Source organism: Ranitomeya imitator, chromosome 4 (assembly GCF_032444005.1).
Source record: "Ranitomeya imitator isolate aRanImi1 chromosome 4, aRanImi1.pri, whole genome shotgun sequence".
Taxonomy (NCBI): domain Eukaryota; kingdom Metazoa; phylum Chordata; class Amphibia; order Anura; family Dendrobatidae; genus Ranitomeya; species Ranitomeya imitator.
The window spans coordinates 273,107,534-273,128,905 of NC_091285.1; the positions used below are offsets into that span (position 1 = coordinate 273,107,534).

The window sequence follows — 21,372 nt, forward strand, 5'->3', positions numbered from 1 at the left end:
GCGCGTTGCGTCGCCGACGCACGGCGGCGCAACGCTAATGTGAACGTAGCCTAAAACATAGGGGCGCGTCGCCGCTGCGTCGCCGCTGCGTCGCCGGCGCGTCGCCGGCGCAACAGCGACGCACATTGGCGGAACGCCAATGTGAACGTAGCCTTACAGTAAACAAAACTAACAATGACAAACTGGTACAGAGGGAAGAGGACAGTAGAATCCATTCCATAAAATGCAGCCTAACAGATAATTAATAATAAGTTATATATGAAAAAATGCTAGGCATGGGAAGCTGAGGGCACCACTAATATAGCTAACTACACACCTAAACTAAGCATGTATGTAAGAAAAGAATTGTGTAAAGCGGTCAGGATCAACAAATGTAATAAATAACCAATACTTTTTTTTTCTTATTTACACAATATGAACACACATAATAAAAACAATTAAAAAAATACAACATAGGATGTGTCTACATAAGAACCAACACCCCTCTTCTAATGTGCACGCTGAAGTAACCCACAATAATGCATTAAACTGTATAAATATGGAAAAGCATGGAGAAAATGACAATAATCTAATCAGTCCAAGATGCATAAACTCATATAAAGATCTAAAGAAGCCATAAGATTCACTGACATATATATTAGGTACCAAAACAGTAATGTGACCAAAAATAAATCAATAATTAACTCATGAATAATATATAAGTATACAATTCTGTTTATAATAGACCTAAGAGAAATTGTCTAGAAAAAAAAAATCCAGGGTAAAGAATCAACCAAATAGGTAACTTCATGCAATGATGGGACCTGTATGCGACAGCCGTGACATTAGGAGCAGGAAATATATTTTTGGGGATATTTATAGCATTTGGTGATCCAGACTGCTTTTTCTTATATAAATATATAAAATAAGTATTATATATATATATATATATATATATATATATATATATATATATATATATATATATATATATATATATATATATCTCAAAAAAGAAAAGGAACAGCACAGAAATACTTATCTTCAGGTGCAGAGCCCCAAGACGATCTGTCCAGCGATCATCCACATTTATAAATATCCAAAAATGAGGCAGCACTCCATAGCAAATGTCAAAAAACGTGCAGGGTTTAATTTACCCACATATTGTGCAACGTTTCAGCTCGCAATGAGCTTTTCTCAAGCCTTGAGAAAAGCTCATTGCGAGCTAAAACGTTGCACAATATGTGGGTAAATTAAACCCTGCACGTTTTTTGACATTTGCTATGGAGTGCTGCCTCATTTTTGGATATTTATATATATATATATATATATATATATATATATATATATATATATATATATATATATATATATATATATATATATATATACAGTCATGGCCAAAAGTATTGACACCCCTGCAATTCTATCAGATAATACTCATTTTCTTCCTGATAATGATTGCAAACACAAATGATTTGGTATTATTATCTTCATTTAATTTGTCTTAAATGAAAAAACACAAAAGAGAATGAAGCAAAAAGCAAAACATTGATCATTTCACACAAAACTCCAAAAATGGGCCAGACAAAAGTATTGACACCCTTAGCCTAATACTTGGTTGCACAACCTTTAGCCAAAATAACTGTGACCAATCGCTTCCGGTAACCAACAATGAGTTTCTTACAATGCTCTGCTGGAATTTTAGACCATTCTTCTTTGGCAAACTGCTCCAGGTCCCTGATATTTGAAGAGTGCCTTCTCCAAACTGCCATTTTTAGATCTCTCCACAGGTGTTCTATGGGATTCAGGTCTGGACTCATTGCTGGCCACCTTAGAAGTCTCCAGTGCTTTCTCTCAAACCATTTTCTAGTGCTTTTTGAAGTGTGTTTTGGGTCATTGTCCTGCTGGAAGACCCATGACCTGTGAGGGAGACCCAGCTTTCTCACACTGGGCCCTACATTATGCTGCAGAATTTGTTGGTAGTCTTCAGACTTCATAAAGCCATGCACACAGTCAAGCAGTCCAGTGCCAGAGGCAGCAAAGCAACCCCAAAACATCAGGGAACCTCCGCCATGTTTGACTGTAGGGACCGTGTTCTTTTCTTTAAATGCCTCTTTTTTTTCTCCTGTAAACTCTATGTTGATGCCTTTGCCCAAAAAGCTCTACTTTTGTCTCATCTGACCAGAGAACATTCTTCCAAAACGTTTTAGGCTTTTTCAGGTAAGTTTTGGCAAACTCCAGCCTGGCTTTTTTATGTCTCGGGGAAGAAGTGGGGTCTTCCTGGGTCTCCTACCATACAGTCCCTTTTCATTCAGACGCCGACGGATAGTACGGGTTGACACTGTTGTACCCTCGGACTGCAGGGCAGCTTGAACTTGTTTGGATATTAGTCGAGGTTCTTTATCCAACATCTGCACAATCTTGCGTTGAAATCTCTTGTCAATTTTTCTTTTCCGTCCACATCTAGGGAGGTTAGCCACAGTGCCATGGGCTTTAAACTTCTTGATGACACTGCGCACGGTAGACACAGGAACATTCAGGTCTTTGGAGATGGACTTGTAGCCTTGAGATTGCTCATGCTTCCTCACAATTTGGTTTCTCAAGTCCTCAGACAGTTCTTTGGTCTTCTTTCTTTTCTCCATGCTCAATGTGGTACACACAAGGACACAGGACAGCAGTTAAGTCAACTTTAATCCATGTCAACTGGCTGCAAGTGTGATTTAGTTATTGCCAACACCTATTAGGTGCCACGGGTAAGTTACAAGTGCTGTTAATTACACAAATTAGAGAAGCATCACATAATTTTTCGAACAGTGCCAATACTTTTGTCCACCCCCTTTTTTATGTTTGGTGTGGAATTATATCCAATTTGGCTTTAGGACAATTCTTTTTGTGTTTTTTCATTTAAGGCAAATTAAATGAAGATAATAATACCAAATAATTTGTGTTTCCAATCATTTTCAGGAAGACAATGAGTATTATCTGACAGAATTGCAGGGGTGTCAATACTTTTGGCCATGACTGTATATATATATATAACACTTATTTTAAATATTTATACAAGAGAAGAAGTGTGTAAAGCAGCCAAAAAACAGCAGCCATGGGTTCTTCTAAGCAGTTGCATAGCACTTTGAAAATGAGAATGGCGGAGGCCAACAAAGCAGGAGAAGGCTATAAGAAAATAGCAAAGCATTTTCAAGTTGGCCTTTCCTCAGTTCAAAATGTGATTAAGAAATAGCAGTTAACATGAACAGTGGAGGTCAAGATAAGGTCTGGAAGACCAAGAAAAATTTCAGTGAGAGCTGCTTGTAGTATTGCTAGAGAGGCAAATCAGAACCCCTGCTTGACTGCAAAAGACATTCAGAAAGATTTAGCAGACTCTGGAGTTGTACATTGTTTTACTGTTCAGAGACACCTGCACAAATATGGCCTTCATGGAATAGTCATGAGAAGAAAACCTCTCCTGCGTCCTCACCATAAAATTCAGCATCGGAAGTATGCAAAAGAACATCTAAACAAGTCTGATACATTTTGGAAAGAAGTCCTGTGGATCGATGAGGTTTGATCATTGGCCAACAATGATCAAAGGTATGTGTGGAGAAAAAAAGGTACAGGATTTCAGGAAAAGAACATTTCATCAACCATTAAGAATGGTGGTGAATCAATAATACTTTTGGATTGTGTTGCTGCCAATGGCACAGGGAACATTTCACGGGTAGAGGGAAGAATGGATTCAATGAAATTTCAACAAATTCTTGATGCAAACATAACACCATCTGTAAAGAAGCTGAAGATGAAAAGAGGATGGCTTCTACAAATGGGTAATGATCCTAAACACATGTCAAAATCTACAATAGACTACCTTAAAAGGCACTGAAGGTTTTACAATGGCCCTCACCATCCCGTGATTTGAATATCATTGACAATCTGTGGCTAGACCTCAAAATAGTAGTGCATGCAAGACAAACCAGGAATCTCACAGAACTGGAAGAATTTTCCAGGGAAGAATGACTGAAAATCCCTCAAATAAGAATTATAAATTCTTGACTGGCTACAAAAAGCATTTATAAGATGTGATACTTTCAAAAGGGGTGCTACTTGGTACTAAACATGCAGGGTTCCCAAACTTTTGCATCCTCCCACTTTAAAATGTAAAAGACAAAAATATCTACCGTATTTTCCGCTTTGTAAGACGCACTTTATTTCCCCCAAATTTGGGGGGAAATGGGGGTGCATCTTACAAAGCGGATATACCGCTTACCGTTACAGGTTGGGATGAGGGGGTGTCCGCTGCTGCCCGCCGCCGCCCGCCACCGCTATTGCCCGCCACCGCTGCCGCGGTTGTCCGCTGCTGCCCGCTGCTGTCCTGGGAGATCCTGGAAACTCAGGTGCTGCGGGGGGCTCTGGCGACATTTTGTGAAAGACCAGAGCCCCCAGGCAGTTCGTCCATGCGTTCCTGTATGACTGACTTTGGGAAAATGGCCGCCGGAATCTCGAGAGATGAGATCTCAGCGCTGAGATCTCATCTCTCGAGATTCCGGCGGCCATTTTCCCGGAGTTAGTTCCAGTATGACTGACTTCGGGAAAATGGCCGCCGGAATCTCGGGAGATGAGATTTCAGCGCTGAGATCTCATCTCTCGAGATTCCGGCGGCCATTTTCCCGGAGTCAGTCATACAGGAACGGATGGACGAACTGCCGGGGGGCTCTGGTCTTTCACAAAATGTCGCCAGAGCCCCCCGCAGCCCCGGAGACAGCCCTGCAGCCCCCGAGACAGCCCTGCAGCCCCCGAGACAGCCCTGCAGCCCCGGAGACAGCCCTGCAGCATGGGAGCCCCCCTGCAGACCCCCTCATCCCAGCCTGCAGCACAGGAGCCCCCCTGCAGACCCCCTCATCCCAGCCTGCAGCAATGCTCCACTCCTGCCTCCAGCACCGACCCTGATCCGCTGCAGCCACAACCCCTGGTGAGTAATAAGACGCATGGATTATAAGACGCCCCACCAATTTATTAAAAAAAGTTTTTTTCCTATTTTTCTCCTCAAAATTTGGGGTGCGTCTTATAATCCGGAGCGTCTTACAAAGCGAAAAATACGGTATCTATCTATCTATATATATACATTATATATACTGTGTATATATATATATATATATATATATATATACAGTATACAGTATATATATAATGCTACTCGGAACGGTCCATGCTAAAAGGAAATGGGAGACCAGAGACATGTCAAATGGATTCAATCAAGAATGGGAGTGAAGATCAAGCAATTTAAATAAGCTGCGAAAACAAGGAAGCAAGGAAAGGAACAGTCTATAGAGCATCCAAGAGTTGTACACGACTGAACGGTTAGAGTCAGAATATATAATTACTTTCTCTTGTGTCCATATTCCAGGTCTGTGACCAGTTCTCTCTTTCTTCCAAGTGTACATGCTTCCTCTTCTTAGATGAAGAAAATGAAGACCTTAATGGCAAAGTTACACTGATGTTAATTGTGAAAGTAGGACACTTACACCAGGTTAACAAGGCTATGGCTATGACCATAAGTGAGTCACATTCTGATGTGGGGATCAACTCAAAAGAAAAAAGGGGTTTCAAAAGGTATCAACTACAAGATTTTCTTGTTTTTCACACTGAGAGCATTATTGGATCAACTCAAGCACAGTTCAGTTCCAACAAACTAACGTGAACTAATGGTGGTTTCCTCAAATCACTGTGGGTCCAGGTTTGTCGCTGTAAAACGTATGCTATTTTGCATATAAATGAGACTCCGCAAGAGATTGCAGATATGCTATTCAAACATTTTATGTTAGCATACATATATACCGCCATTTGTTACCCAATATACCGTATATACTCGAGTATAAGCTGACCCGAGTATAAGCCAAGGCACCTAATTTTGCCACGGAAAACTGGATTAGCTTATTGACTCGAGTATAAGCTGGTTGTCCCCTCATCCCTGTCCTGCTATGCGTGGCTTCCCCCGTCGCTGTCCTGGTATGTGACTTCCCTGTCCTGTCCTGGTATGTGACTCCCCCGTTTTATCCTGCTATGTGTGGCTCCCCCGTCCTGTCCTGATATGTGTGGCTCCCCCATCCTGTCCTGATATGTGTGGCTCCCCCATCCTGTCCTGCTATGTGTGGCTCCCCCCGTCCTGTCCTGGTATGTGTGGCTCCCCCTGTTGTATGCATGGCTCCCCCCGGTCCCGCATGGCTCACCCATCATTGTATGCATGGCTCAAACCCCCCTTCCTACTCATCCTCCTCGCATCATCGCTGCATCTCCGTTGTCCCAACACGGCAGCTCTCCTGTGTTGAGCGGTCATGTGGTACCGCTCATTAAGGTAATGAATATGAGCTCCACACCTATGGAAGTGCAGAGGTGTGCATATTCATTACCTTAATGAGTGGTGACCGCTCAGCACAGGAAGAGTTGCCGGTGCCAGGACGGCGATGCAGCGACGGCACAAGGAGGGTGAGTATGATATCTTCTGTTAGCCGGCTCCTGCCGATGCTCCGCCGCTCCCCTCCTCTGCCAGTTTTCTGGACAATGACTCGTGTATAAGCCGAGGGGGGGGGGGGGCATTTTCAGCACAAAAAAATGTGCTGAAAATCTCAGCTTATACACGAGTATATACGGAAGTTGGATTTGTAGGGCTGCTTCACAGACACTACATTGCAGGTGCTTCTCACAAAATTAGAATATCATCAAAAGTTAATTTACTTCAGTTCTTCAATAAAAAAGTGAAACTTATATATTATATAGCGTTATTACAAACAGAGTGATGTATTTCAAGTGTTTATTTCTGTTAATGTTGATGATTATGGCTTACAGCCAATGAAAACCCAGAAGTCATTATCTCAGTAAATTAGAATACTTTATAACATCAACTTGAAAAATCATTTTAAAATCTGAAATGTTGGCCTACTGAAATGTATGTTCAGGAAATGTACTCAATACTTGATCGTGTTTCCTTTTGCATCAAATACTGCATCAGTGCGGCTTGGCGTGGAGGTGATCAGCCTGTGGCACTGATGAGGTTTTATGGAGGCCCAGGTTGCTTTGATAGCAGCCTTCAGCTCGTCTGCATTGTTGGGTCTGGTGTCTCTCATCTCCTATTGACAATACCCCATAGAGTCTCTATGAGGTTAAGGTCAGGCAAATTTACTAGCCAATCAAGCACAGTGATGCTGTTGTTTTTAAACCAGGTATTGGTACTTTTGGCTGTGTGGACAGGTGCCAAGTCCTGCTGGAGAATTAAATTTCCATCTCCAAAAAGCTTGTTGGCAGTGGTAAGCTTGAAGTGCTCTAAAATGTCCTGGTAGACGGCTGCGCTGACTTTGGTCTTGATAAAACACAGTGGACCTACACCAGCAGATGACATGGCTCCCCAAACCATCACTGATTGTGGAAACTTCACACTAGACCTTAAGCAGCTTGGACTGTGGCCTCTCCACTCTTCCTCCAGACTCTGGGACCTTGATTTCCAAATGAAATGCAAAATTTACTTTCATCTGAAAACAACACCTTGGACCACTGATTAACAGTCCAGTTCTTTTTCTCCTTGGCCCAGATAAGACACTTCTGGCGTTGACTATTGGTCATGAGTGGCTGGACACAAGGAATGCGACACTTGTAGCCCGTGTCTTGGATACGTCTGTGTGTGGTGGCTCTTGAAGCAATGACTCCAGCAGCAGACCACTCCTTGTAAATCTCCCCCAAATTTTTGAGTGGCCTTTTCTTAACAATTTTTTCAAGGCTTCGGTTATCCCAGTTGCTTGTGCACCTTTTTCTACCACACTTTTTCCTTCCACTCAAGTTTACATTAATATGCTTGGATACAGCACTCTGTGAACAGCCAGCTTGTTTACCAATGACCTTTTGTGGCTTACCCTCCTTGTGGAGTGCGTCAATGACTGCCTTCTGGACATCTGTCAGGTCAGCAGTCTTCCCCATGATTGTGGAGCCTGCTGAAACAGACTAAGGGACCTTTTTAAATGCTTAAGAAGCCTTTGCAGGTGTTTTTGTTCATTATTCTAATTTACTGAGATAAAGACTTTTGGGTTGTCATCGGCTGTAAGCCATAATCATCAGCATTAATAGTAATAAACACTTGAAATAGATCACTCTGTTTGTAATGACTCTATATAATATATGATTGTCACTTTTTGTATTGAAGAACTGAAATATATTAACTTTTGATGATATTCTAATTTTGTGCTTGACCTCAGCACACTCCCGCTGCACATTATGGAGGAGTCTGGAGGGTACTTATATGACCTTCCATGTTGTTGTTCATCTATAAACCTTTGGGTTTTTTAATTGTTTTTTAAATCACATCTTGTTTTGCTTATCTAACTTTGAATAAAGATAATTCTGTTAAATCTTGAATATTCAATGGTGATTCTTGCCTTTACACGCTACTTTCTTTGTTTGCTCTTTAGAGGGGTTATCTACAGTGAAAGCAGTCACTCCCTAAAATCAGTACTTTATAGAGCCTCCTTTTGCTGCAATTACAGCTGCAAATCGCTTTGGATAAATCTCGATTTGCTTTTCACATCTTGCCACTGGGACTTATGCCGATTCCTAAATGAAAAACTGCTCAAGCTACTTCAAGTTAGATGGTTTCCTCTGGTGAACAATGATCTTCAAGTCTGACCACAGATTCTCAGTTTGATTAAGGTATGGGCTATGACTAGGCCACTCCAAAACATTTATATGTTTCCCCTTAAACCGCTCGAGTGCTTTAGCAGTATGCTTTGGGTCAATGTCTTGCTGGAAGGTGAACCTTCATCTCTGTCTCAAATCACTGACAGACTGAAACAGGTTTTGCTCAAGAATGTCCCTGTATTTTGCACCATCCATCTTTCACTCGACTCGGACCCTTTTCCTTGTCCCTGCTGCTGAAAAAATTCCCTACAGCATGATACTGCCGCCACCATGTTTCACTGGTGTTCCTGGGGTGATGAGCTGTGTTGGTTTGGGGCCAGACATAGTGTTTACCTTGGTGACCATTTACCTTGAGACCATTATTGGTCTCATATAACCACAGCACCTTACTCCATTATTTTGGGGAGTCTCCCACATGTCTTTTAGCAAACTCAAAATTAGCCTTTCACTTTTTGTGTGTAAGTAAAGGCTTTTTTCTGACCACTCTACCGTAAAGGCTAGCTTGATGGAGTATATGCGACGCCCGCTAGGGCCGCAGGGTACTCAGGCCAGATTGGCAGTTCTTCAGGGGGTTGTCACGGCAGCAGTGACCCAGTCGGTGGCCCTGGGTGCACAATAAAAATGATGAGGGAAGGTTCGTAGGGGATTTAGCATGACGCCATCTGTGATGTTCGGGAATGAGTGGCTGACGCTGCTTAAGGAGACCGCTGGGGCCGATGGTGATGCAGCTGGGATGGTTCTGCTCTCCACAGGTGGAGCGGGGACCCGGGGCTACCGGTATAGTTTTGTAAGGGGATCGTGGACGTTGGGGTGCAGGACTGAGGGTGCGGGAAATGACTGGAGGACACAAGGACTGTAGTTTTCTTTACCTTTACTTGGTAGCTGAAGGCGCAGTCCAGGACACAGGTAACAGGTGATGATGGGGTTCAGGCAGCCTGGAAGCAACTTAAAGATCCACCTAGCCACGTGCGTTCATTTGCCTTCCTGCTGCGCTCTCTCTTAGGTCCTTGCTGCTTAAAGCTCTGCTCAAGTTCCTCTCCTGCATGTTGCTTCTAACCTGTATTGCAGACAGCGTGAGCCAATCACGAGCGCTGCCTTCTCACTGGCAGCCCCGGGCTCTTGTCTGCTGGGGTGCCTCCGGGTGTTTGGCGTGGCCAGGGAGCTTGCTGTCCCCTGCCCTTCAGATACGGCTGTCAGGGCTTACAGCACCCACACAGCCAAGGACTCTGGTGTCCTCTTTGTCAGCGCTCTGGTCTGGGGTGAGCTTGGCTACAGCTCCACTCTCCAGGTTCTCCTCGTCTGCTCTCCTCTCACTCTCAGACTCGATTCAGACTAACTAATTCCACCTCCAGGCCAGAACTTATAGGGAAGCTCCCCTGAAACCGGGTGTTAGAGCTCCCCCTTCTGGTCTGGAGTAGGAAAAGTGTTGGATGCTGGTGTTGCCTGGTAAGGGGACCCCTCCTTGCTTCCAGGCATGACATCACCCTCTGTGAGGGAGGCAATGCCACTGTGGCAACCGGACTCCTAGGGTGCCACATATACGGCTTTTTGTGGCTGTATGAACAAATACTCCAGTCTCCACTTGGGAACTCTGCAACTCCTTCAGGGTTACCTTTGGTATCTGTGCTGCCTCTCTGATTAATGCCCTCCTTGCCCGGGCTGAGAGTTTTGGTGGGTGATTCTATCTTGGCAGGTTTTTTGTAGAACCATGTTCTTTCCATTTGATGATAATGGATTTGATGGTGCTCCGGTGGATCATCAGAGATTGGTATATTTTTTTATAACCCAACTCTGACTTGTACTGCTGAACAACTTTGTCCCTGACTTGTTTGGAGATCTCCTTGTTCTTCATGGTGTTGTTTGGTTAATGGTGCATCTTGCTTAGTGGTGTTGCAGCCTCTGTGGCCTTTTAGAAAAGGTGTGTGCAGTATATACTGACAAACCATGTGACGCTTAGATTGTACGTAGGTGGACTTCCTGTCACTAGGCATGTGACTTGTGAATTTAATTGCTTGCACCAGAAATTTTTAGTGTATTCATAGCAAAAGGGGTGAATACATATGCACATGCCAAAGTTTAGTTGTTTGATCCCATAAATGTAATTTATGCCTATATTTTTCTCACTTCACTTCACCAAGACATTTCATGCTGATGCATCACAAGCAAATCAGATTACAAAAATATTTTCACACAGGTTGTAATGTAGCAAAATAGGTAAAACGTCAAGGGGGTGAATATTTTCGCAAGCCACTGTAGCCTTTGAGAAGAATTTGAAACCACAGCATACGTGATAACGTAACATCTTACAAGTGGTTGGTACTAGCCAGTCAGTTGCCTCAGTGGTCACGTGCCATATTACTGGCATCATTGCTCAGTGATAGGAGCCATGCTACCTGTAATATGGCGCTTGAAAGCTGCAGCGACTACGTATATGCCGCTTGTAAATAAAGACCGGGGGGACTGCTGGTCGGTTACTTCTACACTGGATTGCTACAGGAAAGAAGAGGTGATTGAACTTTATTTTGTTATTTATCACATCTGCTGCAGTTAAATATTTAGTACAACATGAGAAAAAAATGAGGTCAGATGGAAATGGTTTAGTCATTTCCTCACAATCTAAAAGGAAATCTTTCTTTAATTTTGATAGCATTTTTATAAAAAGAGAAATCTGCTCTAGGTTTGTACATGGTGTGTTACTTGTGCCAATTATTTGCCTATCATTTTCTGCAGCTCTATGGGAAAATATTGCAAGCCAAAAACCTGCTAGAGGGCATATTTAGGAAAGACAATGAGGTCTATTACTACAGTGCCATCTAGTGGTAAAAAAACTTGTGTGTTTCCTGCTTCCAAATGTACACAATGAATGGCCTATAGGCAGACAATACGCATAGACCTACTGTATAAAACTGTGGTGTCTGGTCATGCAAAGTTTTAGCCATTTAAACAAATGTTCAAATGGACAATGAATTAGCTCTATTTAAATATAGCCATAATATGAATCTATCTGCACAATTTACATCACAGAATTAACTATGTCATGTCCCATAGACATGTATGGGATTCTGAGCAAGTACTGATCATCAAGCATAAGAATCACACTATAGTGGCTTAATGCTACCTGCTGCTGGGAGAGACGCTCTGCTGAATATACGGATTGTTATATTCCATGCAAGATGGCGAAGAAGAGCCATTCCAAGCTAATCCTTGGCTGGTCACTTTCATACAAGTGTTCTGTAACGCGGGAAGGGAATGGCCGCCATGGTTTGGTGACTGCTCCGTGTGTCTGCAGGATCCTGAAGAATTTGTGGAAATTGAGGGTTGTAGTCCATTAGGCCAGTAAGTAGGGTGGATTCGACCTGAAATAGAAAGACATGCTGAGGAGATTTTGTGATCCTTATACCTCTGATGGCCATTTTTATTAAGGAGAACCTGTCATTAGATACATGCTGCCAATCACAGGCAGTGAGAATCAACGCCTGGCCACATCACAGGCAGAATTAGAACAGAGCTGCAGAATTACTGGCAGGTTTGGTTTTCTCCAAAGTGTTCTGGCATTTCAGAGAGGACATGGACTGAAAAGGCCGCTGGGGGATAGTAGACACCTGATTATTCTGGTGCAATTCTCTGCCAGTTCATCCCTGCATTGCTCCAGGTAATAGACAGGTCTCTCCCTATGTAAATGCATGAGAGAGACTGGTCAATCAACTAGACTTGGGTAGGGATCGCATCAGACAGGTCTCTGCCTATAGTCTCCTGCTGATTTTCTCTGAAACACTGCTGCATTTCAGATTACAATCATACCTACGGGAGCTACATTTGTGCAGCCAGGCTCTGATTCATACTGGTCATGATCTAGTTAGCATGAATCTCATGACAGATTCAGTATGATGGTCCCCACAGACCACCCCCCCCCCCCCCACAAAGTATGATGTCCCCACAGTCCCTCACACACATTATGATGTCCTATATAGCAGCCCACACACAATATGATGCCCCCACATACAATGTGATACCCCCCTCAGGCACCCACACACAGTATAATGGTGCCCCCAGAACCCCACTCATGGTATGCTCACGGTATGATAGTGCCCCCAACACCCCACACACTGTATAATGGTGCCCCCAGAACCCCACACACTGTATAATGGTGCCCCAACAGCCCACACACAGTATGATGGTGCCCCCAGGATCCCACACACTGTATGATGGTGCCCCAACTCCCCTCACACACAGTATGATGGTGCCCCCAGGACACCACACACACAGTATGATGGTGCCCCCAGCACCCCACACACAGTATGATGGTGCCCCCAGCTCCCCACACACACAGTATGATGGTGCCCCCAGCACCCCACACACAGTATGATGGTGCCCCCAGCAGCCCACACACACAGTATGATGGTGCCCCCAGGACCCCACACACAGTATGACGGTGCCCCCAGCACCCCACACACAGTATGATGTCCCTTACAATAATAATAATAATCTTTATTTATATAGCGCCAACATATTCCGCATATTAGCATGAATCTCATGACAGATTCAGTATGATGGTCCCCACAGACCACCACCCCCCACAAAGTATGATGTCCCCACAGTCCCTCACACACTTTATGATGTCCTATATAGCAGCCCACACACAATATGTTTGCCCCCACATACAATATGATACCCCCCTCAGGCACCCACACACTGTATAATGGTGCCTCCAGAACCCCACTCACAGTATGATAGTGCCCCCAACACCCCACACACTGTATAATGGTGCCCCCAGAACCCCACTCACGGTATGATAGTGCCCCCAACACCCCACACACAGTATGATGGTGCCCCCAGGATCCCACACACTGTATGATGGTGCTCCAACTCCCCTCACACACAGTATGATGGTGCCCCCAGGACCCCCCACACACAGTATGATGGTGCCCCCAGGACCCCACACACACAGTATTATGGTGCCCCCAGGACCCCACACACACAGTATGATGGTGCCCCCAGCACCCCACACACACAGTATGATGGTGCCCCCAGCACCCCACACACACAGTATGATGGTGCCCCCAGGACCCCACACACAGTATGATGGTGCCCCCAGCACCCCACACACAGTATGATGTCCCTTACAATAATAATAATAATCTTTACTTATATAGCGCCAACACATTCCGCAGCGCTTTACAGTTTAACAGTTTCAAACACAACAATGATAAGTAACAACACTAACAATACAATAATTAAAGCGAAATAAGACGACCCTGCTCGTGAGAGCTTACAATCTACAATGAGGTGGGGGGGATACAAAGCACAGGTGTGTATTTACAATGATGTATTTACAATGATGGTCCAGCCATCTTCAGGGGGTGGGGGATAGATGGGGATAGTGATTGGGCTACACACACACAAACATAAAATGACTTTGATTAGTGAACGTGATAGGCCGCTCTGAACAAATGTGTTTTGAGCGAGCGCCTAAAACTATGCAAATTGTGGATGGTCGTAATATCTTGTGGTAGAGAATTCCAGAGGATTGGTGCAGCACGGGAGAAGTCTTGGAGTCGGGAATGGGAGGTACGGATTAGTGCAGAGGTTAGTCGAAAGTCATTTGCAGAGCCAAGCGGTCGGTTAGGCCGATAGACAGAAATGAGGGAGGAGATGTAAGGGGGTGCCGCACTGTGAAGTGCTTTGTGGGTGAGAACAAGTACTTTGAATTGTATCCTGTAATGAATGGGCAGCCAGTGTAACGACTGGCGAAGAGCGGACGCGTCCGAGTAATGATTAGCCAGATGGACCACCTGGCTGCTGCATTAAGGATGGACTGGAGAGGGGAAAGTCGAGTGAGGGGGAGGCCAATTAATAGAGCATTGCAGTAGTCCAGTCGGGAGTGGATCAGGGCGACAGTGAGGGTTTTTGTTGTTTCCGTGGTGAGAAAAGGGCGGATTTTAGAGATGTTCTTTAGGTGTAAGCGGCACGAGCGGGCAAGAGATTGTATATTGGAGGTGAGAGATCGGAGTAACATAACACCCAGACAGCGCACCTGCTGCTGGGGTGTTATTATGGTGCCACCCACGGAGAGGGAAATGTCAGATTTAGGGAGGTTAGTAGATGGCGGGAGCATAAGAAGTTCAGTTTTGGAGAGGTTGAGTTTCAGATAGAGAGCGGATATGATGTTGGAGACTGCAGACAGTCAGTGGCGTTCTGTAGTACAGCGGGGGTAAGGTCAGGGGATGATGTGTATAGTTGTGTGTCATCAGCATAAAGATGGTACTGAAAGCCAAATCTGCAGATGGTCTGTCCAATTGGGGCTGTTTAGAGGGAGAAGAGAAGGGGCCAAGGAATGAGCCCTGCCCTGAGGTACCCTGACAGTCAGGGTCGGTGTTTGGCACAGGCAGACCAGGCAGTCGCCTGGGGCCCCCACCTAGAAAGGGGGCCCTCTGCCTCTGCAGCCCCTATATGAAGTGCCCAGAGGGTGTACAGCAGTGAAGCAGCAGTCCCAGAACGTGTCTCCCAAACCCCCCCTGAGACCCCCTCAGTGCAGTGATTTACTCATTTGGTCCAGGAGCTCTGTGATGATTGCTTTAGGATCAGGTTTCACAGTCACATACAGCAGGGATCAGCATGGGCTCTGACCAGTCACTAAATCATTGCTTGTAATCTGATAGGGCGATGTCCTGTCACTACTGTCTGGATGACAAGACAGGAATATTGTCTGCTGAATCAGGGCATTTATTATATAGAAATAAATGAATCCCCACGTGAAATAATAAGCGATAATAAACTATACACATATAGTACAGGTGTGCATAAGAATCAGCGTTTTTGGTGCATTTTTTTTTTTGCAGCCAAAGCCTGCTCTCTTGGCAATAAAAACACTGCTTTCAAAACACCCATTTTTTAGGGTATGTGCAGAGGATCCAGAAATGGCAGCACCTCGGACGCAGCGGACATGTGCTGCGTCCAAAGTGCTGCCATCTTTTGAACACAGGTGATTCTGCGTGTGTTCATTTGACCGTGTGGAATTCCGGCGTCCAATACATTGCAGGGGTGAGATTTCTCCTGCGGAGACTCGCGTCTGCGCAAGATAAATTGACATGCTGAGGTCTGGAGAGACGCAGTTGTGAAATTCAGTCAACGGAAAATAAAAGGGTGTGCAGGGGATTTCTGAAAATCTCAGTTTTTGCTTGTGTTGTAAACTGCTGTAAACTTATCATTGCAGAAGAAAAAGCTGCAAAAATTCTGCCTATGAACATGGCCAAAAGCTGCTTTTCAAAGAGCCAGCAGTGACACTGCATACAGCTAATAGTGGCAGACCCATTGGCCGATATAAGGCCCCTAAATATGGGGGCCACAGCGCAATGTTATCATTTGGGGCCCCCACTTTAAATTTTTGCCTAGGGCCCCACTTTGTCTAAAACCGGCCCTGCTGACAGTGAGAGGAAGAGGAGATGAAGTGGAGCCAGAGAACAGAACACTGAAGGAACGGTCAGAAAGGTAGGAAGAGAACCCGGAGAGAGAAGTGTCCTTAATGCCTAGTGACTGGAGCCTAGAGAGTAGGAGAGGGTGGTCAACAGTGTCGAAAGCTGCAGAAAGGTCGAGAAGAATGAGCAGAGAGTGGTCACCGTTACGTTTTGCTGTCAGAAGGTCATTGGTCACTTTGATGAGTGCAGTTTCAGTTGAATGTAGGGGGCAGAAACAGGACTATGAAGGGTCTAGGAGGAATGTGTACAAACTGTAAAGCGCTGCGGAATATGTTAGCGCTATATAAAAATAAAGATTATTATTATTATTATTATTATAGTGAATGGAGAGGTAACAGGTAAGGCGGGAGTATATCAGGCGCTCCAAGAGTTTAGAGATGAAGGGGAGATTGGAGACTGGTCTGTAGTTGTTTGTGCAGGATGGGTCGAGAGAGGGTTTCTTTACTAATGGAGTAATGATAGAGTGTTTGAAGGATGAGGGGAAAATGCCAGAGGAGAGGGAGAGATTAAAGATTGTAGTTAGGTGTTGTGAATTCTGTGGCTGAGTTCACTTCTGTGGTCACAAGTGGTATTGCAGTCTCTGGGCTTCCTCCCTCAGGTGTTTTGGTGAGCTCGTTGGCTGCCTTGCTATTTAGCTCCACCTGAGTCTGTCTTCCTTGCTCCTTGTCAATGTTCCAGTGTTGGATCTGAGCTACTGCATCTTTCCTTGGGCCTGCTGCTCTGCTAGATAAGTGCTTCTAGTTTGTTTTCTGTTTTTTCTGTCCAGCTTGCTATTAACTTTTGCTGGAAGCTCTGAGAAGCAAAGGGGTGCACCGCCGTGCTGTTAGTTCGGCACGGTGGGTCTTTTTGCCCCCTTTGCGTGGTTTTCGTTTTAGGGTTTTTTGTAGACTGCATAGTTCTCTTTGCTATCCTCGCTCTGTCTAGAATATCGGGCCTCACTTTGCTGAATCTATTTCATTCCTACGTTTGTCTTTTCATCTTGCTAACAGTCATTATATGTGGGGGGCTGCCTATTCCTTTGGGGTATTTCTCTGAGGTAAGTCAGGCTTGTATTTCTATCTTCAGGCTAGTCAGCTCCTCAGGCAGTGCCGAGTTGCATAGGTAGTTATAGGCGCAATCCACTGCTGCTTATAGTTGTGTGAGGATAGATCAGGTACTGCAGTCTACAGAGATTCCACGTCTCAGAGCTCGTCCTATTGTTTTTGGTTATTGCCAGATCTCTGTATGTGCGCTGATTACTGCACGCTGTGTTGCCTGATTACCAGCCATAACAGTACAAGGAGCCACACCAATGATTCCCAATAGAGGGAAAAAAGAAATCCTGACATCATTTTTTTTTCTTAGCTCTGTCTTCAGTCTTTTTTTTCCCCTAGACATTAGAGTGCTTCAGGACACAGCTGTGGACATGGATATTCAGGCTCTGTGCTCCTCAATGGATAATCTCGTTGTAAATGTACAAAAGATTCAAGATACTATTGATCAGAAATCGATGCTAGAACCAAGAATTCCGATTCCTGATTTGTTTTTTGGTGACAGAACTAAGTTCCTGAGCTTCAGAAATAATTGTAAGCTATTTTTGGCCTTGAAACCTCATTCTTCTGGTAATCCTATTCAACAGGTTTTGATTATTATTTCTTTTTTGCGCGGCGACCCACAGGACTGGGCGTTTTCTCTTGCACCAGGAGATTCTGCATTGAGTAATGTTGATGCATTTTTCCAGGCGCTGGGATTGCTTTACGATGAGCCTAATTCAGTGGATCAGGCTGAGAAAAATCTGCTGGCTTTATGCCAGGGTCAGGATGATGTAGAAGTATATTGTCAGAAATTTAGAAAGTGGTCAGTACTCACTCTGTGGAATGAATCTGCACTAGCGGCTTTGTTCAGAAAGGGTCTCTCTGAAGCTCTTAAGGATGTAATGGTGGGATTTCCTATGCCTGCTGGTTTGAATGAGTCTATGTCCTTGGCCATTCAGATCGGTCGTCGCTTGCGCGAGCGTAAATCTGTGCACCATCTGGCGGTATTGTCTGAGAGTAAACCTGAGCCTATGCAGTGCGACAGGACTATGACTAAAGTAGAACGGCAAGAACACAGACGTCTGAACAGACTGTGTTTCTATTGTGGTGATTCTACTCATGCTATTTCTAATTGTCCTAAACGCACTAGGCGGTTCGATAGCTCTGCCGTTATTGGTACTGTACAGTCCAAATTCCTTTTGTCCATTACCTTAATGTGCTCTTTGTCATCGTATTCTGTCATGGCGTTTGTGGATTCAGGCGCTGCCCTGAATCTGATGGATTTGGATTATGCTAAACGTTGTGGATTTTTCTTGGAGCCTTTGCGGTGTCCTATTCCGTTGAGAGGAATTGATGCTACACCTTTGGCCAAGAATAAGCCTCAGTACTGGGCCCAGCTGACCATGTGCATGGCTCCTGCACATCAGGAAGTTATTCGCTTTCTGGTACTGCATAATTTGCATGATGTGGTCGTGTTGGGGTTGCCATGGCTACAAACCCATAATCCAGTATTGGATTGGAACTCTATGTCGGTAACCAGCTGGGGTTGTCAGGGAGTACATGGTGATGTTCCATTTTTGTCTATTTCGTCATCCATTCCTTCTGACATCCCAGAGTTCTTGTCGGACTTTCAGGATGTATTTGAAGAGTCCAAGTCTGATGCCCTACCTCCGCATAGGAATTGTGATTGTGCTATCGATTTGATTCCTGGTAGTAAATTCCCTAAGGGTCGTTTATTTAATTTGTCCGTACCTGAACACACCGCTATGCGCAGTTATGTGAAGGAGTCCCTGGAGAAGGGACATATTCGCCCATCGTCGTCACCATTGGGAGCAGGGTTCTTTTTTGTAGCCAAGAAGGATGGTTCGCTAAGACCGTGTATTGATTACCGCCTTCTTAATAAGATCACTGTTAAGTTTCAGTATCCCTTGCCATTGATTTCTGACTTGTTTGCTCGGATTAAGGGGGCTAGTTGGTTCACCAAGATAGATCTTCGTGGTGCGTATAATCTGGTGAGAATCAGGCAGGGAGATGAATGGAAAACGGCATTTAATACGCCCGAGGGTCATTTTGAGTATCTGGTGATGCCGTTCGGACTTGCCAATGCTCCATCTGTTTTTCAGTCTTTTATGCATGACATTTTCCGTGAGTATCTGGATAAATTCTTGATTGTTTACTTGGATGACATTTTGATCTTCTCAGATGATTGGGAGTCTCATGTGAAGCAAGTCAGAATGGTTTTCCAGGTACTGCGTGCTAATTCCTTGTTCGTGAAGGGATCAAAGTGTCTCTTCGGTGTGCAGAAAGTTTCATTTTTGGGGTTCATCTTTTCCCCTTCTACTATCGAGATGGATCCGGTTAAGGTTCAGGTCATCCAGGATTGGACTCAGCCGACATCTCTAAAAAGTCTGCAGAAATTCCTGGGCTTTGCTAATTTTTATCGTCGCTTCATCTGTAATTTTTCTAGCATTGCCAGACCATTGACCGATTTGACCAAGAAGGGTGCTGATTTGGTTAATTGGTCTTCTGCTGCCGTGGAAGCTTTTCAGGAGTTGAAGCGTCGTTTTTGCTGTGCCCCTGTGTTGTGTCAACCTGATGTTTCTCTTCCGTTCCAGGTCGAGGTTGATGCTTCTGAGATTGGTGCAGGGGCGGTTTTGTCACAGAGAGGTTCTGGTTGCTCAGTGTTCAAACCATGTGCTTTCTTTTCCAGGAAATTTTCTGCTGCTGAGCGTAATTATGATGTGGGCAACCGAGAGTTGCTGGCCATGAAGTGGGCATTCGAGGAGTGGCGTCATTGGCTTGAGGGTGCTAAGCATCGCGTGGTGGTTTTGACTGATCATAAGAACCTTACTTATCTTGAGTCTGCCAAGCGCTTGAATCCTAGACAGGCCCGTTGGTCGTTATTTTTTGCTCGTTTTGATTTTGTGATTTCATACCTTCCGGGCTCTAAAAATGTGAAGGCGGATGCTCTGTCTAGGAGTTTTGTGCCCGACTCTCCGGGGTTATCTGAGCCAGCGAGTATCCTCAAGGAAGGAGTCATTGTGTCTGCCATCTCCCCTGATTTGCGGAGAGTGTTGCAGAAATTTCAGGCTAATAAACCTGATCGTTGTCCGGCCGAGAAACTGTTCGTCCCTGATAGGTGGACTAGTAAAGTTATCTCTGAACTTCATTGTTCGGTGCTGGCCGGTCATCCAGGAATCTTTGGTACCAGGGAGTTGGTTGCTAGATCCTTCTGGTGGCCATCTCTGTCACGGGATGTGCGTGCTTTTGTGCAGTCCTGTGGAATTTGTGCTAGGGCTAAGCCCTGCTGTTCACGTGCCAGTGGGTTGCTTTTGCCCTTGCCGGTCCCGAAGAGGCCTTGGACACATATTTCGATGGATTTCATTTCTGACCTTCCCGTTTCTCAAAAAATGTCGGTCATTTGGGTGGTCTGTGATCGCTTTTCTAAAATGGTCCATCTGGTGCCCTTGGTTAAATTGCCTTCCTCCTCTGATTTGGTGCCTTTGTTCTTCCAGCATGTGGTTCGTTTACATGGCATTCCTGAGAATATTGTTTCTGACAGAGGTTCCCAGTTTGTCTCGAGGTTCTGGCGAGCCTTTTGTGGTAGGATGGGCATTGACCTATCTTTCTCCTCGGCCTTCCATCCTCAGACTAATGGCCAGACCGAACGAACCAATCAGACCTTGGAAACATATCTGAGATGTTTTGTTTCCGCTGACCAGGATGATTGGGTGTCATTTTTGCCGTTGGCTGAGTTCGCCCTTAATAATCGGGCCAGCTCGGCTACCTTGGTCTCTCCATTTTTCTGCAATTCTGGGTTCCATCCTCGTTTCTCTTCAGGACAGGTTGAGTCTTCGGACTGTCCTGGTGTGGATTCTGTGGTGGACAGGTTGCAGCAGATCTGGACTCAGGTGGTGGACAATTTGACCTTGTCCCAGGAGAAGGCTCAGCTTTTCGCTAATCGCAGACGCCGTGTGGGACCCCGACTTCATGTTGGGGATCTGGTTTGGTTATCTTCTCGTCATATTCCTATGAAGGTTTCCTCTCCTAAATTTAAACCTCGTTTTATTGGTCCGTATAGGATTTCTGAGATTCTCAATCCGGTGTCTTTTCGTCTGACCCTCCCAGACTCCTTTTCCATACATAATGTATTCCATAGGTCGTTGTTGAGGAGATACGTGGCACCTATGGTTCCATCTGTGGAGCCTCCTGCCCCTGTTTTGGTGGAG

General features: G+C 44.9%; 1 protein-coding gene across 1 annotated transcript in view; it reads right to left on the minus strand.

Annotated features, from left to right (window-relative positions):
- Positions 1 to 21,372, minus strand: part of MYRFL (myelin regulatory factor like) — a 260,028-nt gene that overhangs the window by 112,115 nt on the left and 126,541 nt on the right. The window contains exons 4-5 of the mRNA XM_069764614.1: positions 11,774 to 12,011; positions 5,358 to 5,449 (exon numbers count right to left, since the gene is read on the minus strand). Coding sequence (XP_069620715.1) covers positions 5,358 to 5,449; positions 11,774 to 12,011 — 330 coding nt within the window. The remainder of the gene's footprint in view (positions 1 to 5,357; positions 5,450 to 11,773; positions 12,012 to 21,372) is intronic.